The following is a 27,502-nucleotide window of genomic DNA, read 5'->3' as shown; positions in this document are numbered from 1 at the left end:
AAGCTGGATATTTATACCCTCGAAGTGGAAGGCCATGCGCCTACGGAGTACTATCGACAATGCAGCGCCGCTCGGCTCTTTGTGTTGCAATCAAGTAGAACATGCACCCTCGAACTGGATTTCTTTCCTTGACAGACACCGTCGAGCTCGAATCAGCATCACTCAGACTTGCTTGACAGGAGAACTGAGCGAGAGGGAAGTTTCGAAACGAACACAGGCAGTACGGATGCCGGCGGTTTCCCCTAGCATTCTATCCGGAGCTAGGTGCTGACAGTGGGTTCTCGAACTTCACTTCTTTTCTCTTGCGGGGAACGTGTCGGGTCCGTTTTCTTTTTCGGGCCAGGCATCGATACCCTGAAGTCCCTTCTTTTGCGCTCTCTTTTGCACAGGGCTGCGTCGCGGGGAAAGTCAACGCACCCCAGCAAAGCCGCTGTGAAGTACAAATACGGATACTCCAAGTGAGAACAAGGGTCTCCGAGACGCGAATCTTTGCAACGCGTATAGTTGTACTTCGCACCTCTGATACCCCAGTAAATTCCCCAAAGGGGCTGAAGTGTGCCGGTATGAATTGGACGGGTGAGGCGAATACCGGTACCAGGCCAAGGGCGAGACACCTCCCCCTACCCTCCGTTCGGGGTGAAACGAATATCATTATTGCTTCATCAGCCAACGAGTGGAGGCCGACAATTAAGAGTGCCTAGTGAGTGCGTAAAGGGAAGAAGTCAACCGGACACCAGGTGCCTACCCGCCTCAATCGTCAATGTCTGACATCCGTCCCCGGTGGTGATTTGGTACAACGTTGGAGGGCGTCCCGCCTCATCGGCGAACGGGTTTGACATGTAGTTGGCGCGTTCCAGCTCTCTCTCGCCGAGGCCCAAGGGTCTCTGTTGACTGACACTGGCTCTACGGAGAGGCGGTGACCCAAGGTGACATGACAGCGTTGCGGTGTTGTGACACGAGGTTGACAGAGGCACGGCGACTGGCCGAGCCAGTCTGGGGGAGTGCGATATGGTGGAGTTCCGTTCGGGTCTGCCGTCTGTGTGTATCGACCAAGCGAGAGTGGTGGTGGCTGCGGTGTTTGACGATGGCCAGCGGAGGGGTAAGATAACCGACACAAGCCCCGCTCGGCCGTGGGCAATATTGGAGGTGCTGTGATATATGGTAGAGTATCCGTAGTCAGGTAAGGAGAAGCAGAAAGGAATGTGAGGGAGATACCTTCCAACCAAGCATATGTTGTGGCAAGAGCAACCGAGGCAGATTACGAATACCTACCATGTATCTGAGCGAGTAGGTACGTAGTACACACCCACCCAGACACCTACCTAGGTAGGTAGGTACTACAGGTATGTAGGTCGGTTCTACACAGCCCAGAAAGATACGTACTTTGCTATTCCTTTTGTTTCCTTCCTTTCGATGCGCTTGCAGGCCGCACTGTGCATCTGCGTGTGCATCTGCAGTAGCTGCACGCAGGACACAGACAACACGGGGCAGGTTGCATTGGATGGCATCATTCGTACGGATACAGCCCAACTGTATGCAAACTTGGGTAAGTAGTTTACCTCCTCCGTATCTGATCATCATCACCAACCACCTTCATTATAACGGAGCCAGCTTCCCATGGTCGCCCACCATGGAGCACGAAGTCGGACGGCCCTTCAAAAGTCCAGTGGACGGCAGGGAACCACCGTTCGAGACACCCTTGCCTACCATAACCATAATGAGCCGAAGTCTCGCGTCATTTACTGTAAATCCATGGTAATTCAACGAGGGGCAATCCCCCATCCGAACACGTCCGAGACGCTCCCTCGACGCTTAGTCGACGCCATCCAAATCCGCTCTGCAGCGCTTCGGGGCAACGAGCGCCAGTCCAATCACATTACCGGAGTTGTTGTACCTTGCCGCGGGGCGTTCGGACTTTTACGTACACATACAACAGCAAGATACAGGTTGGTGCGCGAGTCGCTGCCAAGTGCCACATTGAGAGACGGGTGTTGTAATTGTGCCCGAAGCCACGAAATAGCCTCTTGTTCCTTCTTCAGCCAAAGTAACCTACCTAGACTCCAGCAACCTTCAGCTCCGAATCCATCCAGCTCCAGCTCCAGCTCCAGCTGCGACGGCTCCGACAGCTTGGTACCTTTGTTGCTGACTGCCTCGCTGGTGCCTGTATATCGTCTCCTGTGTCGCATATGCCTTTCCTTTATTTTGCACCATTTCTTTTTCCTTCCGGCAAGCCTCTTCACCTTTCTCCTCAATCCCTAGACCAGCATCTTGTTTTCTCCTGCATTGCCCTTGACAATCCGACCTTCTCTCTTTTGTCGGTCGACCTTCCTCATCCCTGCCTGCACTGCATCCCTTCGGCCGTATTCCCCGGCCGCTCCGGACCCTTTCTCCCACTCGAAGCAAATTGGCTTTGAGGAAGAAGAGCCCTGTGCTGAGTGAAAGCTCTCTCCTCCTCACGTCCGAGTTGCTGCAAGAAAGTCGACGGTGCCGGCCTAACAAGATCCAGCACTGAACTACATTACATCGCATTACTCACCCCACTGCCATCTCTAAATTTCCAATATCCGTTTTTGCCTGCTCAGCTTGTCTTTTCCACCTCGCCCGTTTCCCCACCTATCCTTCTCCCGATTTGGACTGGCCGTCAACCGTTGTCCATCCAGACGAAATCACCGTCCGGGGTCAACTCGCAACGGTCTCCGAGATACCTTACCGCGAGCAGCCATACCGTACTGTACGTATGTATCCTTCTTCCCTTTCTCCTTTCGGGGTCTTGTTCTGCGTCATAACTATGGTACCTGTCTATTCCTGTCCCCTTCGTGTCACTCCGACTTTGCCGCCCTGTCAACGGCCAGGTCGGGGCTTGTTTGTCAGTCGGCCCCTCCCTCCTTCGAAGACAAGCCCCTCGCCCCTGGGCGCAAGTGTCCCCCTCTGGTTGTTCCTAGGCGCTAGTGTGCAGAAGCAGAAGTAAGCGCACCCCCTAGCAAGGCACCAGTCAAGCATGCCATCCAATCTGGGCGAGCCAACCCGAGCAGGGCCTTGGCCTGTTGCGGCGCTGTGCCAAAGAGCTAGGCCGCCCTGTATGCATCATGTCTGGGCAGTGTGGGTGTACGAGAGTGGGTAGGGTGGGTGAGGCAGGTGGGCTGGTTCTTGGGGTCGTCTCTGGCGTGCTGCCCTGGTGTGCCTGGGTGCTGCTGCTGCTGCCGCCGCCGCCGCCGCCGCCGCCTTCGGGGCTCTCTGGCTCTTCTGCCCGCTCAGCTTACTCCCTGTTCCCTGCTCCTTGCTCCTTGCTCCTGCCTGCTCCGGTGCTGTCTGTCTCTCCTCGTCTCCCAGGCTCTCCCCGTATTTGACTTACATAACAAGTCAAGCATGCCACGCACCACGCATTGTGCTGCCAAGGGCCCATTTCCAAAACCTCAACTCCATGTCTACAAGTATTCAGCTTGATCAATAACTCATACACGCCGGTGCTTTACTGTTTGTCCTGGAACTTCTCACACTGACCCGGCTTCTTTCACTTCTTCCAGTTTCTAGTTCATCCATCCACGCACGCACTGCATCAGCCAGTTTCTTGCACAATTCTGTCACCCGTTTCGTTTGGCACTCTGGACAAGGCCCCATCCGCCAAACCATCATCCTCTTCTCTCCTGTCCTGCAGCACCCGCTGTCGACAGGCGTACCTCAAAGAATCATCTGGCGCGAGGTATCCGATCCTTCGCATGCTGACAGCAAGCTTTGCGCCTCACAGGAGACTGTTCCTCCAGCCTTGGGCAATAACCAAACTACGTCCCCTGTCAAACCAGCCTCCAATCAAAAGTGCCTGGTAGAACGAAGCGTTCAACCCATCAACCCTTCATTTCTTTACGGCTTCAATGGCGGCTGCGACGGCTTCGACGCCGCCCGTAATATCCCCAACTGCAGGTCCAAACCAACTTCGAAAGCACGTATCCCCCGAGCAGCTGACCATGGGCGATGATGCGGGCCGCAAATCGCTGTCAGCAAGAATTCGGGACGCTCCTGCCTCCCCAGTCAGAGTAAACTTTCAGGCCGACAACTGGGCTCAGCCATCGAATGCGAATATTGAATTGGCGCAACCCTACCAGGCAGACTTTTCTACGGTCGATCGCTCCCAAGAACGAAATGCCCCGACCCATTCCCAGCAGACGGCAACCTACAACCAGTCCGCTGGACGAGAAATGCTCCCCCCTCTCAAGACTTCGTCCTCCTACACTGCCGAACCCAACCTTTTGAGTCCTGCGTATTCGCTTTCGCCCACTAAAAGCGGCCGCGAGCAAGCCCCCCGGCCGAAACAGGCAATACAAGGGTCGGATAGCTTCAGCGCCCACAGCCCATCACGAGTGCAAGATGGTAACCGCCATAGTCGAGAGTCGGGTACCAGCGATTCCAGCAACGCCCAACAACAAGCATCGGCAGAATCGTCTGCGACGACGAGCGCAAGCTCCGTTTCCGGTGGCCTTAATGAGTCGGCCGAGTACAAGGGAGATGAGTCTCCCGAGAGCTCCGTCGTCGACGGCAACATGCCAGAGAACCACTCCGTTCCCATGTTCCAGTATTACCACCACCAAGAGTATCCTGCACCCGTATCAAGTGTTCCTCAAGAGCTTGATGCCCGTCGGTCATCCTCGAACCCTAGCCTGAATGCTGACGGAACTTCCGTCAACCGTCACCTAACACCTACTGGGTTCACCAGGAGAAGCTCGATGCCACGGCCGTCGTCGGCCTACTCGGCAATCTCGGATTATACGTCGAGAGGGCGCTCACCGGGTCTGATGTCTGGGGGATCCCACATGCGCAGCCCGTCCGGTACTCGCAGGTCTCCAGAAACTAGGCCGGCTTCATATGCAGAGCTGTTGAATGTGCCATACCCGCAACCCGCCCCAGCTCCCATTAGCTTCGACAACAACCAGCTAAGGAATGCTGTTGGCAACAATGCATCGCTCCTTAGTGCGCAGAAGACTCTTGAGATGTATCGCCAGAACGTCAAGAAGACCAACGACTTCTCCATCCAGTACTCCTTTGCCGTCTTCCTCATCTCCACTGCACAGGATCAAGGCCTCGATCCTAGCGAACCAGCACCGCGCAAGGGAAGCCCGAACCCCAAGGACGCCTCGACGTCGACTCCCCCCGACCTCCTCCGGGAAGCGAAGGGCATTCTTCAGAAGCTTGCCAGTGGCGGGTACCCCTTTGCCCAATACTACCTCGCCGATGGATATGCCTCTGGTCTGTTTAGTAAGGGAAAGGAGGACTACAACCAGGCATTCCCCCTCTTTGTCCTCGCCGCAAAGCATGGCCATGCTGAGTCCGCATACCGTACTGCACTATGCTACGAGTTTGGGTGGGGATGCCGCAAGGACCCTGCGAAGGCAGTCCAATTTTTGCGCATGTCCGCATCGAAGCGTCACCCTGGCGCCATGTCCCGGCTTGGCAAGGCTTGTCTGTCTGGCGACTTAGGCGAGAAGCGATACCGCGAAGGTATCAAGTGGATGAAATTGGCCGCCGAAGCGGCCGACTCCGTCTACAGCGCAGCCCCTTACCAGTTGGGGTGCTTGTATGAGACTGGGTACGGCGATGACATTTTCAAGGACGAGGTCTATGCAGCGGAGTTATTCACCGCCGCGGCAGAGCTGGGCCATCCCGAAGCCAACTTCCGCATGGGAGAGGCATACGAACACGGCAAGCTTAGCTGTCCTCGGGATCCCGCGCTGAGTGTGCATTTTTACACAGGTGCCGCCGAGCGTGGGCACGCTGGAGCCATGATGGGACTCTGTGCATGGTACATGGTTGGTGCTGAGCCGATACTGGAGAAGGATGAGGAGGAGGCCTACGAATGGGCGCGCCGTTCGGCGGAGATGGGTATGTTGACGCTCGCCCTACACAGGATGCGTAGGAGGAAGATTCTAACGTTTGGCTTCTAGGATACGTCAAGGCGCAATACGCCGTAGGCTACTTCACGGAAATGGGCATCGGCTGCCGGCGCGACATCCTCGAGGCCAACGTTTGGTACGTCAAGGCAGCCGATGCAGGCGACGAGCGTGCGAAACAGCGGCTGGCTATCATCCAGGCGGCTGTTAGCGGTGGCACTCCTATGGAAGTCGCACCGCCTCGCAGCGGGAAGATTAAGAAAAGCGGCGATGACAAGGACTGCATAGTGATGTGAGGGGACACATTGAGGAGCATCGACAGGGGTGCATTTCACCACACCGGCGTTAGGTATGAGGGCAGGAAACCCCAAGCTTCACTAATGATTGAGAGAGGCGCCTCCGTTCCCGGAGATATCCCGAGGCATAGCTTTTTGTCGATGACGTTGCTTCGACTGTTGGATAGTTGACGAGAATTGCGCCTTTTGGCATATTTCCGCCTTTTTCTTTTCTTTTCTTCTTCACACCACACAGCATCTACGAAAAGGGGACGAGATTTCTCAGGCGGGCTTGATGGAGGAGGAGCCAATGCGGAGAGGAAACCTAATGACGGATTAGGCTTGTTTGTTTTGGACCAAAAACTCTCCATTTCTCACACCCCACCGCATTTTCGGTCCTTTTGTTCGTGTTTCCTGTTTTTTTCTTTTATTCAACCTTTGTTCCCTTTCCAAGGAGGGGGGTTTTCATGAAATTGCATTTGCGTGGCATGGGGATTCGGGCAATACACGCAGATGATGCATGACCCAAGCATGATCAGGACTGTTGATGAGCTGTGTGCCCCGGTTTTCGTTGCGAAAAGGGCGTTTGGAGAAGGGGCCACATTGTGATACAGACAAACAGACAGCTCGGGCGGGCATGTACATGCCTGACGAGGCATTCAAATGAGCCTGTACATACGAGATACCATAACTCCCTGTCTCAGACAGGTGTCTTGGACGCCACTTGGTTTCGTCTTGATTTCATGGCGGCGGTGATAATGTTGATGGTGATAAACCACTCACTTCCGGTTCCAGTCAAGCCCTTTGGTTCAATGCGCATGTTGTGTGGGACTTCGGGCCGTTGGGTGTCTCGTTCGCCGCGGTTTGAGACGAGTTTGTCCAAGGAAAAAGAAAATTACGGCGCGGGCGTTGTCATGTTCGTCTGTAGTTGAATCGGTTGACGCCATACACACACCTGCGGAAGCGTGACTCGAGAAGCCGGGTCAGGTTTCGGAGGGGTTTCCCCCCCTCTGCGTAGCGCGTAGAAATCCCCATGTTGTCTTCTTGCTGCGTAGTTGACGTGTCATGGCGTCTTTGGTTGTCTTTCTTCCGTCAAGACATGACGTGTGAAGACCGAGAAACAACCGACGGAAGGGGTTTTGAAAAGGAAAAGAGACGACGAGTCATGGAGAGAGAAGGGGGGCATCAGACGGTGCGGCTCCGGGTAACGTGGGGCGTTCCAAAGCCGACGCATGAGAAACAGTTGCGGGAAAGCTGGCGGGAGGAAATGTTTTGTTGGTTTGAGGGGGGTGTTTGGGGTGCCGGGTCGATCCAGGCGCCAAGCAGTTGTTGTTATTGTTTTCCATGTTTGCCGCGAGAGGGTGTCCAGAGGACGCGTGTGGTCTGGGATGAGGTGGCAAGCAGGAGAGTTTTGAGACGTGAACTTGTGGTCTTTGCTCGGCTGGTTTTTTATCTTCCTTTTTTTTTTCTTTTCCTTTTTTGTTATTGCTGTTGTTATGATGTTTTTATGTGTTTCAAGTTGCGAGGAGGCAACGAAAGGAAGGAATAAGCCTGGACTGGAGCGGGACGGCGTGGGGAGGCGGTTTCGGGGCGGGATGAATCCTCACAGGGACGACTGTGTGCGGCGGGTGAGGGATATGCTTTGTTGATGTGACCTTGCTTCTTGTTTTTCGTTTTTATTTTATCGAACACTATTGCTTTTCGAGTCTTTGGATATGGGTCGTAGGGTCGAGTACCTATGATCGGCAGTTGGGAACGGTTAACGGCGGTAGAGAAGGCGGTTGCGGTTGCGGCTGAGACTGACCCGTCTGGGGGTGTGGTGATGGCTCATGTGGATTTCCGTTCTTGATGCTGTAGCACATTCCCGATGTTGATTCTCCCGATGGCGTTCGCGGTCTTGGATTGGCCAGGGCTTGGGACGGTCGACCAAGTTACTCTGGCTAGTTAAGAATGTTGAGTTATATTGAGCTGCCCGCCGTTGTTGCATTTGGGGTTAAGGAAGACAGGCAGTCGAAATGTGCTTTGACGCTACTTTAAGCATCAACCGGGTGTCTCTTGTGACTGCACCAACGTAATAGTTTACCAAAGACATTCGAACCCCCATCCCCCCCGGGGCCAAGCTCTCGGTGTTCTGTTTCGAGGTAATTTGACTGGGAATATGAGTAGAAGGAGGCGGGCGACTGGCTGGCTGTCGAAGCTGCCCGAGCCTCTCGTCGCCCAGGTTACACCATCGTCTCCGCCAGTCCCAGGAATGGCTGGCCGGTTTTCTCCTACCAACTCTCCCTCTGCATTCCATCTGCTGTCTAGATGCTGCCGATAAGGCACTACGACCGTACTAGACGGAGACCCGGGAGCATAGCTGGTTTAAGCCAGCGTGCAGCTATACAGGACGAGTTCCTTTGGGGCCTTGACTGATAGACTTGATCTTACCTTCTGACATTGGGGATCATCCACGATTACCCCTGGGACGTCCTGGTCGAAAGGTCGACCAAGGTCCTCGTTGATGGAGGGAACGGTGACCGAGTTACATGCTGCTTCAGACGCACTGGGCCATCCACTCGGTGATTCAGCTCATGCGAAGAAGGGACTCACGGCGTTGGATGAAATCACCATGTGGCAGGTCCTTCCGCTTCTGGAAGCTTGGATCTGTCGCCTTCGCGGAGCCGTTCGAGATAGGTACAGCTTGGTGGGGATGCCTTTCACCTGGATCGTCACAAAGGGAGTGCTGACCAGAGCGGCGGTATGTGTATCGCGCGTAAAGTGTTGACGTAGCCTGCCTTCTCTCGAAAGAGCTGGGTAAGCAGCCTCAGTTGAGTCGAGACCGCTGTGAGAGTTAGTCTACGGTTGACATATATGCTCTTCGGGCTCTGTCTCGTCCGGCTGGCAACCAATCTCTGTAGCGGTCGCTTGAAAATCCGGTAGCAGTCCAACCATGAGAACTCTTTGCCCTGTAGGGGCGGACTGCGCCGCTTATTCCCATGCCTCCACCAGATGCAGTGTCGAGCACAGGTACTCAGGCTAGACGTTCGTACCAATAGATCGCGATGATACTGTCCCCCGTCAACGTAACATGGACCGCCGATATCTAGGCTGGGCTCTTGTGCCCCTGAAAAGCCGCCCAGCTGTGTGATACACTTGACATCCCACTATTGAACCACGGAGATGGAAAGTGACAGCCGTAACGCTGACCGAGTGCCCAAAGACAGACCGGTGAACACATGCATTTTGCGTCTCGGTTTCAAGATACATATCGAGTTGTACCGTATTTGCTGTTTGGGAAGGTAAGCGATATGTTGCTTTCATAAGCTCACCGTCACGTTGAGCATGCCTCGTCTACACTCGTTGTTTCTCTTTTATTTCCAGCCAAGATATGAAAGTGTTGATGCGCTTATCTTACTTTCCGCCCTACCAACAGCCCGCTTTGGCATCGGACGCTGGCATCCTTTGCCCCAAGAGAGGGCTTCTCCTTTCCCCCAATATCAGCACGTGAGCTACCTGACAACCCAAGACCGGGTACTCGATCACTAGAACATGCGGTCCAGCAGTACTCTCCCTTTTCAGTCGACAGGCTTGGGCTCAACACGCGCGAATACGACCTCGAAAGGGGCTGTTTGACCGAGTAATAGAAATGTGGTATATATGGATTGTTCTACATATCCCATTGGATTATTTGTACAAAGGCCTCCTTCCAATGATCATTCATCCATGCCAGAGGCATGGATGAGGTAGTCTGGGACGACACATCCTCAGGTCACACCGGTATGGCACGCCTGGGCGCACCGCGGCTGTTCTTTATCCCACCAACAAGCAATCGATGCTTGACTTTTTTCTTCCGCCGGCTACAAAATTTCCACCAAGCCGCAACTCAGCCGATGCGCTCGGCCTCCTCCATCAACTTGTCGACGCTGAACCTTTCGTCGCCGGTGCGGAACCACTCTAGCAGCTTCTGCCTCTCGGACGCCCTCTCCTTACCCTCCGCATCGCCGTAGAACCTCTGCAGGCACATGACGAGCCACTGCGCGTGCGCCGTCTTGACGCCCCGGTCCTCAAGGCACTTGCCATGCATCAGCACCACGCCCCTGTCGTCCGCCAAGTCCGTGTGGTGGGTGATGGTCGTGTGCGGCTGCGCGAACTCGCCGCGCGTCTTGAACTCGGCCAGCTGAGTGAACATAACCGTCGCCGTGCGCGAGGCCCTGTCGAACACCCACTGCAAGAAGTGGATCTCGGCGCCCTGCTCCTCGTGTGGCACCGGCAGGATGAACTGCGGGTTCTGCTTCGCCAGGGCCTCCATCACGCGGTATGCCGGGGTCGGGATCACAGCGCAGAGGCTCGTCGGGTCGGAGGCGTGGCGTAGGCGCCAGATCGCCGTGAGCTCCTTGTCGGGAAGGTCGCGCACCTTTGGGAGGTCGAGGATCTCGTCGAGGGGCTTGATGCCGTTGCCCGAGGAGCCGGGTATTGGTGGCTGCCTCTGCTGGGGGGCGCCTTCGGACGCGCTGGTCGCTGTTGTGGGGATCGCCGCGGGTGCGGGTTCGTCGTTGAGGAGGCTGTCCAGCCCGGGGACCGAAATGGCGTCCTTCTTCCTCTGCTCCTGGATCTTGTCGGCGTAGGCGGCCTTGAGCTCGTCAATGTTGGAGACTCCCTCCTGACGCGCCTTCTGCTCGAGCTTGGCGCGGTACTTCTCGACGACGGTTCGGGGCTGCTGAGTCGTGGCGAGGAAGCGCACGTCGTGGACCTGGGCCCAGCGCCGCTGGTTCGAGGCTCGGAAGGCGCGCGCCGAGGAGGTGACGATGTGCCGCAGGGCGGGGATACGGCAGGACGCCATTGTGTGCGGTAGGTTTTTCTTTTTTGATCCTCCCCTATTGATGTTCTACAAAACGATCGCGAGCGGTGGCGTTGGTGGTGGCGATTGGACGGATGGTTCAAAAGAATGGTGTTTTTTGATAATGTCATTTAGAGGCCGCAGCGTCTTCAATTATGTAGAAAGCTCCTGTGGAGCCACCGATGGCGGGGCCGGTTTTCGGCGCGGCCAAATGCCGACGGTTCCTGGACTGCGCCGGGAATGCTCTCCGCGACTTAAACTTGAACCCGCAACGCGGAGGGCTGACTCCGAGAACACCCTCCAGTGTTCGAAAGAAAGTGCCCATGTTTGCTATCGATCAGTCCTCTCAATTGCTACCAAAGCCTGCACAAAACAGCTTGTGGCAATGCAGACGGGTTTGTTTTTTATCCGTCCTTACTGAGTGGCTCGGCTCCTCATCGCAACTTACTCAACCATTAGGTATCGTAGTTATTACTGCTACGGACATCCATTATGGCTTTCCTTCTAAAAATATCAGATAAAATGACATCTCGTCGACCGCAACTTGCAACACGAGTAACCACTTCAAGCGGGAGACCGAAGAAGCTACAGTAATTCCCTTACCCGCAAACCCCCGAGAACTGGCTACTGTATTCTTAACCAGACATGAGCCAAAGAGCACTGCCGCCGGCACGGTAACATCTTATAGCATCGCAAATCTACTTCTAGTTCGTCGCAGAAACAAATGCTTGTTTTTTCGAGCCATTGTGAGTCCAGCCCCGACCAGGCCTGCTGGTCAATCAAAATACCCCGCAACCTCGACCTCCCCGTTGTTGAGAAGAGCGCTCTGCTCGCGCGCAGCATACGCAGTTTCTATAAACATATACCTCTGCCGTAGATATCGATCAAGAGCTATATGTGCAAGAGCTCAAGAAACTGCCCATTGCCAGCTAAAAGTACGCTCCGGGAAGACAATCGGCCGTGCCGCCGCACATAGCTCCTCCCTCCTACCAGCATCAGGCCAAGGGCGAGCGCATCTCAGATATCCTCTCCACCTTCTTCGCTGAACACCATCAATTACACCCGGAAGTTGGTCCACCCAACTCCCGTCGCCAGAAGCTTTCCCCGCCGGAACCGCTCGTGAGCAGATCGCTACCTGTGCCCAGGTCCATACCTAGTAATCACACGTCATCAGCGTCATAGGATCACCCCCTGGGACTAGGTACACTCCAACATGCACACACACACATCCCGGAAACCGGCAAGACTGGGATTCGCAAAAGGAAATGCGACGCAGACCCAACGGAAGGGAATTAGGTAGGAACAATGCGGGGAACCAACGCTCGCCCATGTTCACTCCGGGGGTGCAGAGACGCCAAGAGTATGCAGACGGCAGTGGCTGGTCGAGGTACTGTACCAGCCGGCCGGGATTGAGCCACACCTTTTCATCCCCTCACTTCCCCTCCATTCGTCGCAGACTGCTCATGACGCGACGAACAGGCCCCCGGCGTGCAAGACTTTCCCAGGCGCGCGGGAGATGGTGAGGGGAAAAGAGCCCTGTTATACCGGGGGTGTGCTGGTGCGGATAATTCAGCGTCGGGAATCCCTTTCTCCCCCCCATCCCATCTGATCTCTATTCCGACTGCATGTTTACTCACAATGGTATGGTTCTGCGGAATTATCGCGAGTAGTAACGACTGCGAGGTGTCTTTCAATGTTCGTGTTGGTATTGTACAGGAACTACAAGACGCAAAACAGCAAATATAGAAACAAGTCTAGCAGTGGAACACAGGTCGATGGTTCGGCACGCCCAAACCCAAACCTCGAGGGCATCCAGCAGCCCCTCGCTTCCCCGCTCTCTTTCGGTACGCCGATGGCGTGGATATCTCTCATCTATGTCTAATATCTCTCCAGGTTTTGCTTCTTCATCCTCTTCTCTCCTTCTATTTTCTCTTCAGACGCAAAAAAACAGTCCTTGATCACAGCCACTATTCAAAGTGACTGTTTAATTCTGCCAAGTGGGCTTGAAGGTCCAGCGCTCCTCAGCGCCCTGGGCAAAGGGAACGCCAAGCTCAAACAGCTTGACGATGACGTTGGAGAAGTCCTTGAAGAAGGCCTCGTTGTCCTTGGCGTACTGCTCGACGTACTTCTTGAATGTCTTGTCCTGGATCAGGGCGTAGTCGGCGGGAAGCATCATTAGGGACTTGGTGCTCTTGTCCTCGTACTGCACAATACCGTCAGCGATCAATTCACTCACGTCTGCCGGGTGGCTACAAATCTTACCTGAGCGGGACCGTCCCACTTCTTCCACTGCCACTTCTCGTTGAGGAGCAGCTTGTAGTAGTCGTTGGTCATGACGGTGGGAGAGAAAGTCCAGGGGCCGTCGAAGCCGGAGCGGTCGGTGTGGCAACGGCCGAGAGCGTGAGCGCCGGCCAGGGCAACAATCTCTTGGTCGTTGAAACCCATGCGGTAGAAGATGTCGCGGAGGTGCTTCTCGCGCTTGGAGGCGTCGGGGAGACGGCCATCGGGGGTGCAGGCGGCGGCCTCACCGTCCTTGCGGCCGGGGCGGAAGGGGATGATGGGGCCCTGCATCTCCTGGATGGCGGCAACACCGCCGAGGATCCAAAGGTCAGAGTAAGAGATCCAAGGGAATTGCTCTGCGAGAGACAGTCAGCAAGTTGTGTCCGACGGTGGCAACGAGACGGCAAGGATGCTTTTCCAGACTCGATCGCATGGGGGCTTGGGGGTTTCTACTCACGCTTGACAGGCTCAAGGAAGTCGCGGGCAGCCTTCAGGCCAGCGTTGGCACCGTGGTCGGACTCGGGGGCGAAACGCATGGTGGCACCGTTGCTGCCGCCAGTGTTGGTCTCCTTGTCGTAGGTACCGCTGGCGTGCCAGGCGAGGCGGACGAGGACGGGGCCGTAGCTGCCGTCATCGTACTGGTCGTTTTCCTCGAGGCGGTCGGCGATGACCTTGTAAACCTTCTCGTAGTCGGCCTTGGTGGGGTTAACGACCTTGGCGGTCGAGCCGGCAGAGACGCCGCCCTCCTTGGTGTAGAGGTAGACGCCACCGGCACCGGCGACGGCCAGACCGGAGAGCCAAAGCCAGGTGGAGCTGCCAGACTTGGCGGGCTCGGAGGAGTAGAAGCGGCGGCCCTGCTGGCGGAAGGCCTGGCGGGGAGCGACGGCGAAGGAGGTTCTGGTAGAGGTTCTCAGCGCCGCGCGGGCGAACTGTCTCGTGGAAGCGGCCATCTGTTTGGGAGGAAGGTGTTAGCGTGCAGGTTCTGTGGATGTGTTGCAATGATACGAGTGTATCGGGATATTTCGGTAAAAGATAACGTGGCAGGAGCTTAAAGATTGTATGTGCCCGCGTGTGTAAGCCACGGGAAGAGACCGGGCGGTACTGACCTTGCTGGAAGCTGGTATGTGTGAAGAGGTTACGGAGTGAGTATCAAGGCAGATGGACAAGACAATTGCGATGACGAAGGAGGAAGACGCAGGAAAAAAGAAAGAAGAGAGGCTTCGAAAGAGGGAGGGAGAAGGAGGGAGGAGGGTCTTGAGATTAAATCCCGAGTACTCGTTGCCCCGGGGGCGTTTGAGAAATACTAATGTACCCGGCCCGGCTCAACACTGTTACCTACCAACTTCCCTAGAGTCAGTTTTCCTCTGGCTCAGGGACCGAGGGAGGGGGACCGAGGAAGGTTCCGTACCTGTGAAATGAGAAATTGGCGGCTTCTAAGTGGTCAGAAACAGGAGCTCCAGTCCTGACAAGGGCCTGCCAGGTGCCGCTATTTCCTTTTCCTTACGGGGGAAGGGGGGGCTGCCTGCAGGGATCGTGGACGCGTGTTTGAGCAGTGATGAGGGTTCCGATGGTCTCATTCACGTTTGCTGGCTTGCCGTGGTGGGGCTCACTTCCCTCTCCCAGACTCACTCTCAACTCAACACGCCGGTCGCCTCGCCACGGAAGGTTGTGCGCGCGGTGTGTGGTGTGGCCCGGCGCGAGCTAAGGACTGGCATCAACGTTCTACGTATCTGCAAGAGATAAGGCCCAATAACGCAAGATACGTTACACAATAATTGATATGGTTCGAGCTGATGGAACTGAAGCACGCCATGTGGCTTTCCTTGCTGCGTGTAAGACTTTTTTCCTTCTTTCTTTTTCTTCTTCTTTCTCTTCCTCCCTCTCATCGTTCGTCCTATACTGGAGAGTAAAATTCTCCTTTGAACATCTCCGAGCGTTAGAACTCAGATCTCATAAGCAAACATGGTTCCCGGCAAACGTCGGTAGTTGGTTCTCTGCGTTCCTCGACTTCCATAAATGTTTTGCTTGCCCCATAGCCATGTTTCCAGAGCCCTCGGCGCGCCGGCCGGCTTCCTCGAGGAATCCTGTTCCATCTTGCAGTATTTGTAACAGATCTCCCGGGTATCCATCCAGTGTCTCCATCGTCGACTTGAGCCCACCTTCCGTGAGCTGCGTCAAGGCCCTCCGCGGATCTGACTGGGTGCCCGGCGCCTATGAATTGGAATGCCGAACGAATGCGTTTTTGTCGTCCTGTTTCCGTACCGAAATAGCACTTTCTTCTGGCAGAACTGCTCACAGCGCCACAAAGGTCAGTGCACCCTCAGCTTAAGGATGGCTCGGCTCCGGCTTCGGCACGATAGCTTACCACACACAAACACTTTTTCGGAATTTGCTCTCGAGGACTCATCCCAGGTTTTCACGTCAATTACAAGGCTCCCCCTCCTCCACTCCAATTCTTTTGTACGTGGACGCGCCACTGACTCGGCCGTTCGGGGGGACATTCAATAACGCTCAGACAGAAGTACGCCGTTGTTGCCATCCACCCTATCTGCTCCCCACTACCCGTGGACTCGGATGCTCCCCCTCTAGCTCACGCCAAATCGCCAGCAAAGCAGTGCACACTATCTATCTAGCACAATGCAGGAGCAGACTGGACGGCGGGGGTTCGGAATACATAAACGTGACTAGCTCGTCGATAGACACATCCAGCATTTTACGCTCTTCCGACCTGAAACGGCAATGTCGATCCGTTCAGCGGCGCCTCAAGCCGAGGGTGTGTACTCGGGAAATGTACCGGGCAAACAGCCCGCCCCCTTGGCTTCCTCTAGCTGTGTTCGGAACGGGTCAAAAAGTTCTTGATGGAACAATCAAGAGTCACCCAACCCCTGTTGTTGCTGAATAATCTGGCCATCAGATTTGAGTCTCCATTTTCTATACGTAGTCCCACGGGCCACTATCGTTGTCAGTCACCTGCACGCACCGAGGCTCTCTGTCTATTGCACCTTATGCTCTTTCTAGTTAAGTGGGGTCATCCACTTGCGCGTCGTCGTGTCTAGAATGCCACGATGCCGAATAGGTTCAATATTGTCCTTATCATGTGCGACATCTTTTCATGGTGCCAAACTTTCGTATATATGTCGAGCCCTTGTCTTGGCCGGCGCAACTTGCCCCTGCACCCCCGTGGTGCTTTGCCCGGGGAACCCGGCGGCTCCCGCTTTCGTTCGGCGGCACTGTCCGTACCTTAACCGCTGCATCGGACACCAGATGGTCGCCGGCGCGAATGTTTTCAGCAGCCCATAGGCCAATGGACTTTACACAAAACTGCACAAGCATAGTTGTTTCTTTGAACGTTGTTGAGCTATTATTGTCTGCGTCGATGATCGATTCGCAAATCTCGAAAGGTGGGATCGGGTTGACCCGTGGTGGTGCCCGAAGATGGTTCCTTCCCATCATGGTCTGTTTAAACCACCTCATAAACACTGCATACAGTACAATTTCCCCGAGGCCTACCACCCAAGCATGATCTGTCGTCAAACGAGTCGTATATTACAAAAATCCCAAGGAGCAGCTACCCAAGTGGAGGGAGAGCTCCTGGAGCAAAAAAGAAACGCGTTCGGTGAGTTGGCACCGCCTAGTTGAAAGGCGCTGTCGCCTGGCCCTCGAGGTCCGGTTCGCCCTGAATTTCATAGTACCTGAGGTATCTGGCTTCAGCCCGGTATCTGGTCGCTTCGTCCATTTCAGCGCCGGCTATCCCGTTCTCTTTGCCATTGGCGGTCGCCTTGTTGAGCAGAGAAATGGAGCTTGGCCTGTACCATTGTTAGCATCATCTAAGTGTTGCTGCGTGAGAGCTGTGGCGTACCCGAAAATCTCCCTGTCAACAGTCAAAAACTGCTTCATCGCATCCTTGCCGCCCCGCTGCTGCAGGTAGGACAAGTAAATCTGGTACAGTTCCTTCTTCGTCGAAGCTGACAGGCGGCTCTTGGTCCGGAGTTCATCGAAAATCTGCTTGACGCGATCGCCATGCTGGTCCTCCACCTCCGTGCTCGTGGCTTGTTGCAATTCGAACTCGAGCCATTTGTTCCAGAAGACGCGGCTGTCGGCATACCACTGCACGTTTTTGAGGAACACATTACGTGCCTCTTCGACAGAACCCTTAACCCTCCACAGGAAGAGTGCCCATTCGGTAACAAGAGCAGCCTTAGTGAAGATATCCACATGGGGAGAGTCGATCTGCGCCTTGAACACCTCGATAGCCGCGTCCAGGCCGCTCTGACGGCGCTGGAGGTGAGCCCAGGAGGTGATGACCTCGATGCAGTCGGGGAGTTTCATGAGGATTGCCGCATGAATATCGCGAGCGATGTCAACGCGCCCACAGCTTTCCTCAAAGTAGGCAAACTGCAGCCTGATGCCCGGACGGCTGATGGGCACATACAGAGTACTCGCTCGCTGGTAGATGATCCTAACCTCTTCCTCCTTGCCCTCCTGCGCAGACATCCACCGGGCGTACCGGAACCAGAATTCGTCGTAAAAAGCACACGTCACCAAGCACCGCTCGTAAAGGAAGACGATACGGGTGAAGTTACCTTCAGATTCCTCAAAGTCGAGGTATTTGCGCCAGTTAGCGAGCTGAGAACTCTCCAGCTCCGTCACGTGAAAGTAGGGCCGCTTCATCTCGGATTCGTAGGTCCATCGCTTGTTCGTCTCGGCCTGGGTCTGAGTGAAGTACTCGTAGTACATGGCGTCGATCTTGGTGCGAACATCGCGCTCAATCTCGAGTTCCGTTCGCTGAACGCCAGCAAACTGGGCACTTTCAGCCTCGACCTCAGCCTTGAACTTGGCCAACGTCTCAGCGGGGACCAGCTCGGTCACGGGACGGCTGTGGGATAGCTGGCGGAAACGCTCGAAATACCGGGCATACTGGTGCATCGGGATGTGGATGACGCGGGACAGAATGGCAAAAATCTTGTCCTGGGCCTCCTGGCGCTCCTCATATTCAATGTACTTATCCCAGAAGGGGTGGGCGAGGAAGTCTAGGCCGACGCAGGTAGCACCGCGTTCGAAAAGTCTGGAATAGAGGATCAGTATACGGACAATGGCTGGGGAAGGGGAGTGGCAAGAGGTATGGGGAAGGCGGGCTATACAGGAAGGGGTATCAAATGAAATCAACTAGCGAATCCAAGCCCAACGTAAGGTGTTCCAATGGGGGCGACGTGGTGAAGATGCGACGTGAAGCGGACAATGGATCAGTCATCGTCAAGTGGAAATCAGCAGGGCCTGGTAACTACTAGCGTGAGAGGGCATCCCAACATTGGGGCTGCTGTTGGCATTTCTCACCGACGAATACTTGTGAAGAAGGCGGCGGGTGAGGCCCATGCACCGCTCGATCGAGCTGTTGAGCGGCCGGTGAGGCATGCTGTGGTGATGGTGATGTTAAGGGGAAGGAAAGCCGGCCATCAAATACTTACTCTCTGACGAGGTGTGGGACGTGGGTGGTCTCCATTTTGAAGGAGCAATAGTCGGTCCACAAGTCGACAGAATTGGTGATACTGGCGCATCCTCGCTCGTAAACCTAGAAACCCGCTCCGTCAGCCGTAGCTTGGAAGCAAGGGGTGCGCTGCGCGCTGCGACGGCAACTCACCATCTCGGCTGATTCGGGCCCAGCGATATTGAACTCGAGATCGGCGTACTTCTTCCAGTAGCCAAAGAGCAGAGGGAACTTGAGGAGAAAACGGTCGTATGCATCGCGAAGAGTAGCCAGGGCCTGGGGGCTGGAGTTGCGGTTCAATCCGCCCTCCAAACCCTCGCAGGCGCGGATCAGCTTCTCCCAGGTCTCGAAGTTATCGGGATCGGCATCCTGTGCGCGCGCGAGACGGGTTAGCGACTGCTCAGTTTGGATTTGATGATGGGTGCGACGAAGTAGACGATATCGCAGTCAGACATACCACATCAGCCTGGAGCTTCTTGATCTCGGCGCTCTCCTCCTCAGAGCTCCCGAAATGGTCGTAATCAGACATGGCGAGCGCGGGTCGGATAACGAATGGCAGAACAACTTGGATTCCGAAGAAGGGTCAGACAATGCGCCAAGCCCGGATGAACAGCAGCAGGCGGCAGGGGCGGATTGCAGATGGTTGAATGAAGGCACCGCGAGCGTCGAGGCTGTTGCTGTTGGGAATCGTGGATGGCCGGGACAAGCTTCGAGGTCGCGAAAGGAAGGGGGCTGGATATTTTTTAACAGCGCTAAGGGACTGGGGCTGCACCTGTACCTCACGTCTCCAATTGGAAAACGGGGGCTGAGGCAGGGTGAGGATGTTCGTCCCCCTTTGCGCGAACCAAATGCAATGGTACGCGGAGCTGGTGTACACACCTTAGCAGGCAGACCCTTGCTCTCAGTGCTTCATCGGTGACGCGGCGGAGAAGCGAACAAGTTCAGCCAAAAGCTAGGAGACATCAGGCGGTCGCCAGTCCGCCCGCACAGGGTGCGAGGTACAACCACAGCAGGTACATGTGCCAAAAGCCCTACACGCCTAAGTGCTTATCCACGTAGGTATAGTAGGCCCTGTTCACAAGTGCAGTAAGTATTGTACACGAAGGCGTGCTGTGGGTGCTCTTCGCTCATCAGTTGCCTACCTAGGGAGGGCGTAAGGGTGGGCCATCCCACCTTTTCCCAGTGGTCTTTCTATCTGCCCTGGCCCCTCTTGGCCTCTCGTGTGTGTTCGGATTCTGGAAAGAGACCGACTGATGAACGTTGGAGGTGTGGGGCAATGTTGTCGTCAGGCGGTTTCCCCCCTATTCCTTTTCTCTCGCTTGGCTGTCTGTGTTAGGTAAGCGATTGGCTAAACGTGGGGCCTATTTGACGTCCGATATCAATGAAAAACCTTTCCTCCTCTTTTCTTCTCTCCTTCACAATAAGGCTTGTGATGATTATCAAACAATACATGATAGGAAGAGAATGACTGACCACCCATGGTGGCAGCGTGATCTCAATATTATATCTGAAGCCTGGTCTGCAAGCATTGATTACGCCACTCCTGCGCCCGCGGGGGGTTTCCTGTCTAGGCTTCTTCAACTCCTCAACGTCTCATTTTTATATCGTTCCCTTTTTCATGTTCTCCCCACACGCCTTGATCAATTCTAAACTACTATTCGGGCATGTGACCGAGTTCGAAGCCTCTTCAAACTGGGCATTTCTCCAATTACCAAATTGCAGTCTTTTACCACTTGTTCATCTTGGCTTGGTAGAGTTCAGCCACTCGTTACCCGTGTGGCATGGCTGGGTCTGAATCTCGTTCGCAGGTAAAAACTGGGTAGAGGAAAATGCCACCAAAAACCATGCGCGATCAACCACTCATCCATAGCTGCAGCAGCTTTCAGTGCTTGCATGCTTGAAGTTAAGAGATTTGCAAGTGTGGCATATGGCGCGCAACTGCTGTCGTAATCGTCGCGGCCTAGTGATCTGCACCGCGACTGAGGCAGTGCAAATACGTCAAACCTGTGAATAGCAGAGGTCTCATCGGTCTTGTGGCTTTCGGTCGATACTACTGTACTAAGCCGCCAACAGTGTTGCACTACAACACCCCCCCTCCCCCTCCCCTGGCAGACATCGATACAATATGCCCCAGGTGAAACGGGAGCGACAACGGTTTCTTGCGCTACACGTGTCAATCTTGGCGACGGTAAGATTTGTGAGGCATGTCTAACTATTGTGTTCGATGTGGAAGCAGGCATACTACAATCAGCAGGCCAAGTGGCGGAAACCTAGCAAGTGTCCAACCTTGGAGAGATGACCGTAAAGAGAACCGAATCGACTGTTTGTGTGAAAGTGGGCGATAGTCGACCTGCATGGAAACCTCCTGAACAAAGTCCGTTGCGCAAACCCGTAAAGTTGCGGTGAACGGTCTATTTCCATGCATTGTGATACAACTCACGGCAGCAATGGCATGTTCGTATGCGGAAATGGTCATTGAGGCGATGCTCTCGAGGATGTTTGAGCCATGATCTAACCACACATCATCATCATCATCATCATCATCATCACCATCGGCATAGTTAATATTTGCGGCGATGGCAAGCCAGTTAGCGAGACCATCACAGCTGCCTTTGGATACGGGCAACTACTTCTGGGGCACATGCAGTGACCCTTACATCAAGGAGTTACTGGGGAAATTAAGCTGGGACGTCCCAGAAGCGCATAAAACCTGGGGTTAACTCAGTTGCGCCTCAAGCATGGTAAAGTTATGATTGCCTAGGATGCGCTGGTGCCTATTTTGCTTTAAAGGGCCTTGTTCGATCTGATGGACCTTGATCCATATTCAAGTAGTGATTTCTGGTTGTCTTGACGCGCAAGATGAAGTCGACCAGTGATACCGATGTTTTTCGATCATGTATCACGTAGCAAGATAGTGAGTGCCAAGATACAAAGGTCGCCTGCAAGTACGGATACGCAACTGTCAAATTTTTTCGCTCGGATGCCTTGAAGATGTCTTTCCCGATGGCTTCTGGCGGAGGTTCATCGCATCTCTGGCGTTTGCGTCACCAGTTCTCCTAATGGAAGTTTGTGACTGCAGCACTAGCAACTTTGGATCCGGAGGAACCTAAGATATTGCCGCCTTCGAGTGCTGGGCCGAGATAGGTCGTTAGCAACCCAAGCCGCGCGCTGGCTCCGCCTGGGTTGGAATTCTTTTGAGTAGAAATGTCGTGTTCAGGGTCTGCAAGATGCCGTGCCAAGGTACGTATTTCCTTCCCTGTCTTTCAGGTAGCAAAGGTGGTCCGTGAGGCTGAAACGAGAAGCGAGCTGCCTGTCCAGTCGAAGTCTAGGTGCGTGGCTGCTAGGGATACAGCGGCCCAGCATCCAAAACCCCCTGGTACCTATGGCGGGACGGACGTCATTGTCGGGCTCCGTATTAGCGAACCAGATTCTCCTTCAGTCAGCCACGACGTTCGCCATTGAGCCTCACAACTTTCACTCATTGCGCGATCCCACCTTCCTTCACGAAACGGAAGTGCCGCTGCGACCTGTTTTCTCCCCGAGTCGTCGCCGAGCCTCTATTTTGCGGCCCCCTCAAGGACGGCGTCCTTGGATGAACAAGAACCGGCATCCTTCTCCAAGCATGCTCTGCGACAACTGCGCAGCTTCCCCAAGTCCTTGAGCAACACCTCCCACCCACCATGGACAACATTAACTCCGGATCATGGCCTGCTCAAGTGCCGGCACCAGAAAAGTCTAGTCGTCTTTACATTCGCGACTATCCCCATCGATCCATCGCCCTTGTCTCGTCCTCCCACGCCCTCATATTCCGCTACAGCTCCGTCAGCACCGGCACAAACGGCTCCCTTACCTCGCTCGCATCTACCCGGTCACGGCCAAATGGCGACGGTGCCGCATCGAAATGCATGGTCGAATTCACTCAAATCACAAAAAAAACTCTGACCGACTACCGCCCTTTGACCCCACGACCGATCTTTGGAACATTGGGTCTGATATCCGTCGAGGGCGACGTGTTCCTTTCCGTCGTGACACATGCTACCAGAGTCGCCACCCTTAGGCCGGGGGAGACCGTGGAGCGGATCGCAAGCGTTGCCTTCTTCTGTCTCAACAGTAGCGAGTGGGACGACGTTGTTTCTTTGGACCCATTAGATTCCGAGGCGTCAGACGCCAGTGCCTTGTATGGTCAGAACCTCAGAGGACGAGAGGTTCAAGTGGAACATCCATGTACAGACCTTCGCAAGCTTCTGGGCAATGGCACCTTCTACTACAGCACCGATTTCGATTTGACGAACAGATTGCAGGACAGGTAATGCTTGGGAACCCCCACTGGAATTGCAGCTTGCTGACTGTTTAGAACGGTGAACTCGTACACGTTTGACATCGACAACTTTGACGACTCATATCTATGGAATTCGTACATGATCAGCCCGCTGGTCCAGTTTCGATCACGACTGTTGCCCCAAGAGCGGGAAGCTTTAGATTCGTCAAGGTTCCTAACCTCTGCCATCCGTGGCTTTTGTCGAACTATGGCGATCCCGCAGACAAGCGCCCCATTGAAGACGCGATCGAGCGGTTTGCCTTCGTACCTAACTGTCGTATCAAGACTATCCTGCCGTAGAGCTGGCACCCGTTTCAACTCGAGAGGAATCGACGATGATGGTAACGTCGCCAACTTTGTAGAGACAGAGACCATCTACTGGAGCCCAGGAGGTACCCTCTTCTCCTACGCCCAGGTCAGAGGCTCGGTTCCGCTGTTTTGGGAGCAGACAGCGGAGCTCATCCCCGGCAAACAAAATATCACCGTCATTAGATCGCCAGAAGGAGCACAGCCGGCATTCAACAAACACTTTGCGGACCTGGAGCAGGCCTATGGCGCTGTGCATGTCGTTAACCTATTGAGCGAGGGCAAGCCTGGCGAGGCACAGCTCAGCCAGTTGTACCATCTGGGGATAGAACATTGTCCACTAAGCCAGGTTGGCGAGGAAGAATCGCAAGACCACGCGCTACTAAGAGAAACGCACTATGACTTCCATGCCGAGACGAAGGGACCGGGAGGTTACGAAGCGGCACGTCAGATTCGCAGATACATTGAAAAGTCGATAGATGGATTCGCCTACTACTTAGCCGAAGAGTCGGATGATGGAGCTACAGACAACAACGACTACCAAGACTCGAACCGCATGGTAGTGGTTCTCCAGCAGGAAGGAATATTCCGGACGAACTGTCTTGATTGTTTGGACAGGACGAACCTGATCCAAACCCTTATATCGCAGATGGCCACAGAAGCTTTCCTGAGCCATCGCGGCGAATATGCTACGTCTGACTTCTGGATGAGACACTCAACTCTCTGGGCTGACAACGGCGATGCTCTGTCAAAGATCTATGCCGGCACTGGTGCTCTTAAATCGTCTTTCACACGCTCCGGAAAGATGTCACTGGCTGGTGCTGTGGCGGATATGCGCAAATCGGTCCAGAGGCTCTACCACAACAACTTTACGGATTCAGCTCGGCAGACGACGATTGACCGCCTTCTTGGACGCCTTGTCAACCAAACGCCCGTCCTTCTGTTCGATCCCATAAGCGACTATGTATCCAGTGAGCTCACTAAGAGAAGCGCCGAGTTCTCTTCCGTCCAAGACATCACCATGTAAGTGTACTTCCCGCTATCTTGTCTTCGAGATGCTTACCGTAGGAGGTTGGTTGGCACTTTCAACTTGAACGGCCGTACCGAGGGTGTTGACAGCGATCTTACTCCATGGCTAGCCCCAGAAGAGCTCGGTGACGTGTTGCCTGAAATCGTCGTCGTGGGATTTCAAGAGATTGTTGAGTTGAGCCCGCAGCAGATTATGAACAGCGACCCTTCCAGAAAGCAATTATGGGAAGCCGCAGTGCGACGATGCCTCAACAAGCGTTCGAAGGCACTCGGCGGCGAAAGATACGTTTTGCTGCGGAGCGGGCAGCTTGTTGGTGCTGCGTTGTGCATCTTCGTCAAGGCCTCGGCCTTGGCTAACATTAAGAATGTCGAAGGTAGTGTCAAGAAAACAGGGTTGTCAGGCATGGCGGGCAACAAGGGCGCGGTTGCGATACGATTTGACTATGCGAATACCCATATCTGCTTTGTGACAGCCCATTTGGCTGCTGGATTTTCAAACTATGACGAAAGAAATAGGGACTACGCAACTATCCACCACGGACTCCGTTTCCAACGGAACCGCGGCATCGATGATCATGGTAGGACGCCTTTAGAATCCACCTTGTGATATACGAGCTGACCCGGATACAGATGCTGTTATATGGTTGGGAGATTTCAACTACCGAATTGGGCTCGGCTCCGAATCTGCCCGAAGCTTGATCAAGAAAAAAGACCTGGAGACGCTTTATGAGAACGACCAGGTAAGGGGCAGAAGTTACTTTTCTGGATGGGCCATCATGCTGACTATGCTCTGTAGTTGAATCTCCAGATGATTGCGGGACTTGCATTCCCGTTCTATTCTGAGGCTCGGATCAACTTCCTGCCAACGTACAAGTTTGACCTTGGGACGGACGAATACGATACATCGTAAGCCGAACGGACCGGCATCGTCTTGCTTGTAATGCAGAGATTGACTTCCAAGCAGTGAAAAGGCACGCATCCCAGCGTGGACAGACCGAATTCTGCGCAAAGGTGCAAACTTGCGTCAATTGGCATACAACTCGGCCCCGCTCAAATTCTCGGACCACCGGCCGGTATATGCCGTTTTCCAGTGTAACGTGAGCATTGTTGACGAAGCCCTGCGGGATCGAATCAGCAAAGAGCTCTACCATCGAAGGAAGGCGGATGTAGGAGATGCAACTGCCAACTTGGACTCCGAGGATACCGAGGACGAGGACTTGATTGGCTACGAAGCCATTGAGCCGGGACTGCCCCCTGCGAGCTCTGACCGCCAAAAGTGGTGGCTGGAGAACAAGCAGCAGGCGAGAGTTGACATCAAACAGCCCAAAGCTCCCGATGGACACGCTACGGTGCTGAATCCTAACAGACCCCCTAATCCCTTTGCGCCAACGGGAGAGCCAGACTGGGTCAACGTGCCAAGGTCAAGACTGTCTTCTTTCTCCAGCGTCTCGACATCGCCGTACGAGCACGTCTACGCTCCAACCGACCTCTCGTCACCGGCTTCAAATAGGATTGCGAGAAAGCTGCCGCCACCATTTGATCAGTCGGCCTTGTCATCAAAAGTTGGCGGACTCATCATCAAAGACGATAAGTCTCAAAGGGGAGAAACGCCGCCGCCGCCGCCACCGCCGAGGAGACAGACGGGGGCCAATGCAGCAGTTCAACAACCCCCATTGATACCCTCGAATCGGTCGCAAAACCCGACACCTCCACGGCCGTCATCTGCGATCTCGCAGCTGTCGCAGCTATCCTCCCAATCGAAGTCCAAGCCCGCCCCGCCCGTTGCGAAGAAACCAGCACACCTGGCCACGTCTCCGAATCTGAGCAGCAGCGGAGCCGTTCTATACAAGGATGATCCGACAGAAAGACCACCGCTGCCGGTCCGGGCTTCGACGGGTTTTACCAACCTAAGCGCGGGATTGGAGGGAGGAATGAATAGAAAGCCAATTGGCACTCCCGCCAAGTCTCCCAAGCGTGCAGACACACTGGACCCCGAGCCCGGCAGACAGAGCCCGATGGTTGGGGCAGTCGCCCTGCCCGGTATGCGAGCTAGTGAAGCACGGGCCAAACCGAAGATCCCAGCTAGAAAACCAGTAGATCTATTAGATTCCCTTGCCGATGAAGGACCGAGCGACATGGGAAGCTGGGAGACACTGGTTCCCACTACGCAAAGATGATGGATTGATCCTGTAGGGTCGATGGACAAAATAAGACACAGGTGTGCGAGAACTGTTGACGGCATAGACTGCTAGGCGGGGCTTGGATGGACCGGTGGACTTGCTGTTGCCATAGAATTGCTGAGGATGATTGAACGTAACGAACAAATGCAAAACCATAGTCATTCATCATGACCCAGTGCGATAATTGTAGCGCGCCGGGAATCGACTGGTGTCTCACGCCAGTCGATTCCCCGGTTCCGTCCTCGGACTGTATGAGGAAGCTCTCCGCCTCCGCCGGTCGGGGGAGAGGGACTAATCTCGAAGCGATCGGCATGGGTGAGCCGATGACTAACGCCAATCGGCTTTCATGCTACAGCCACCCACATCACAACTTCGTTCCAAGAATCCCCTTCACCTGGTCATACACGTAGACCGGCTTCACTGAGCCGGATGGATGGGGGATGGATGAACCCTGGGTTATGACTTTCACAGGGAAGTCGGACTCTTAGTTCTCGGCCGCGCCCGCGTGCTTTTGCCCCTCTGTCATCTCAGACCGTTGCAGGCAGGGCCCACAACATGGTCCTCTTGACCAACTAAGACATCACACCGCTTCCTCCCACCTGCAGTACCCTGGGGGTTGGGGCTGCTTCTTTTTCTCGTCCTGTGCTTAGTACCTATGTAGGCCTTAACATCTGACAGCGGCACTATGCAAGTCACGCGCCCCCCCTCGAGCGCCACGGCGAAGAAGGGGTAGTGTTCGAGCTTTGTTGGTTGGGAGACGACTCCACCAGTGCAATTGCACGCGCCGCGCCGCCCGCACCAGCCTTCCCTGTACCTACTGCGTACTGGTACTGTGGTTCCCTTCACTTTTGTCCGCAGCAGCCGCATGCGGAGGTTCCACTCAAATGCCCGGTGCTGTACAGGAGGATCACATAGCAAGTCCGGGCCGCCT

General features: G+C 54.7%; 6 protein-coding genes across 6 annotated transcripts; 2 read left to right on the top strand and 4 right to left on the bottom strand.

Moving 5' to 3' along the window:
* Window positions 1-3,962: 3,962 nt before the first annotated feature.
* GLRG_04511 (uncharacterized protein) lies at window positions 3,963-6,175 on the top strand (the record flags this gene model as incomplete). The annotated part of the gene is made up of 2 exons (XM_008095196.1): window positions 3,963-5,871; window positions 5,934-6,175. The coding sequence occupies 2 exons, from the start codon at window positions 3,963-3,965 to the stop codon at window positions 6,173-6,175; spliced, it is 2,151 nt and encodes a 716-aa protein (XP_008093387.1).
* A 35-nt stretch (window positions 6,176-6,210) lies between these two features.
* Window positions 6,211-6,525, bottom strand: GLRG_04510 (uncharacterized protein; the record flags this gene model as incomplete). The annotated part of the gene is made up of 1 exon (XM_008095195.1): window positions 6,211-6,525. One exon carries the CDS (start codon window positions 6,523-6,525, stop codon window positions 6,211-6,213), a length of 315 nt encoding a protein of 104 aa, XP_008093386.1.
* A 3,494-nt stretch (window positions 6,526-10,019) lies between these two features.
* Window positions 10,020-10,976, bottom strand: GLRG_04509 (ATP11 protein; the record flags this gene model as incomplete). Its single annotated transcript, XM_008095194.1, has 1 exon — window positions 10,020-10,976. The coding sequence occupies one exon, from the start codon at window positions 10,974-10,976 to the stop codon at window positions 10,020-10,022; it is 957 nt and encodes a 318-aa protein (XP_008093385.1).
* Window positions 10,977-12,957: 1,981 nt separating this feature from the next.
* GLRG_04508 (peroxidase) lies at window positions 12,958-14,203 on the bottom strand (the record flags this gene model as incomplete). Its single annotated transcript, XM_008095193.1, has 3 exons — window positions 12,958-13,176; window positions 13,236-13,609; window positions 13,711-14,203. 3 exons carry the CDS (start codon window positions 14,201-14,203, stop codon window positions 12,958-12,960), a joined length of 1,086 nt encoding a protein of 361 aa, XP_008093384.1.
* A 2,681-nt stretch (window positions 14,204-16,884) lies between these two features.
* On the bottom strand, window positions 16,885-19,267 carry GLRG_04507 (pre-mRNA-processing factor 39; the record flags this gene model as incomplete). Its single annotated transcript, XM_008095192.1, has 5 exons — window positions 16,885-17,059; window positions 17,113-18,318; window positions 18,719-18,822; window positions 18,892-19,107; window positions 19,196-19,267. 5 exons carry the CDS (start codon window positions 19,265-19,267, stop codon window positions 16,885-16,887), a joined length of 1,773 nt encoding a protein of 590 aa, XP_008093383.1.
* A 3,151-nt stretch (window positions 19,268-22,418) lies between these two features.
* GLRG_04506 (uncharacterized protein) lies at window positions 22,419-26,568 on the top strand (the record flags this gene model as incomplete). Its single annotated transcript, XM_008095191.1, has 6 exons — window positions 22,419-23,044; window positions 23,093-24,385; window positions 24,434-24,969; window positions 25,022-25,131; window positions 25,188-25,297; window positions 25,356-26,568. The coding sequence occupies 6 exons, from the start codon at window positions 22,419-22,421 to the stop codon at window positions 26,566-26,568; spliced, it is 3,888 nt and encodes a 1,295-aa protein (XP_008093382.1).
* Window positions 26,569-27,502: the final 934 nt, after the last annotated feature.

This window comes from Colletotrichum graminicola (genome assembly GCF_000149035.1).
Source record: "Colletotrichum graminicola M1.001 genomic scaffold supercont1.14, whole genome shotgun sequence".
In the NCBI taxonomy this organism is placed as follows: Eukaryota; Fungi; Ascomycota; class Sordariomycetes; order Glomerellales; family Glomerellaceae; genus Colletotrichum; species Colletotrichum graminicola.
Note: the sequence above shows the minus strand (reverse complement) of the source record. Positions and strands in the feature narration are given on the sequence as shown.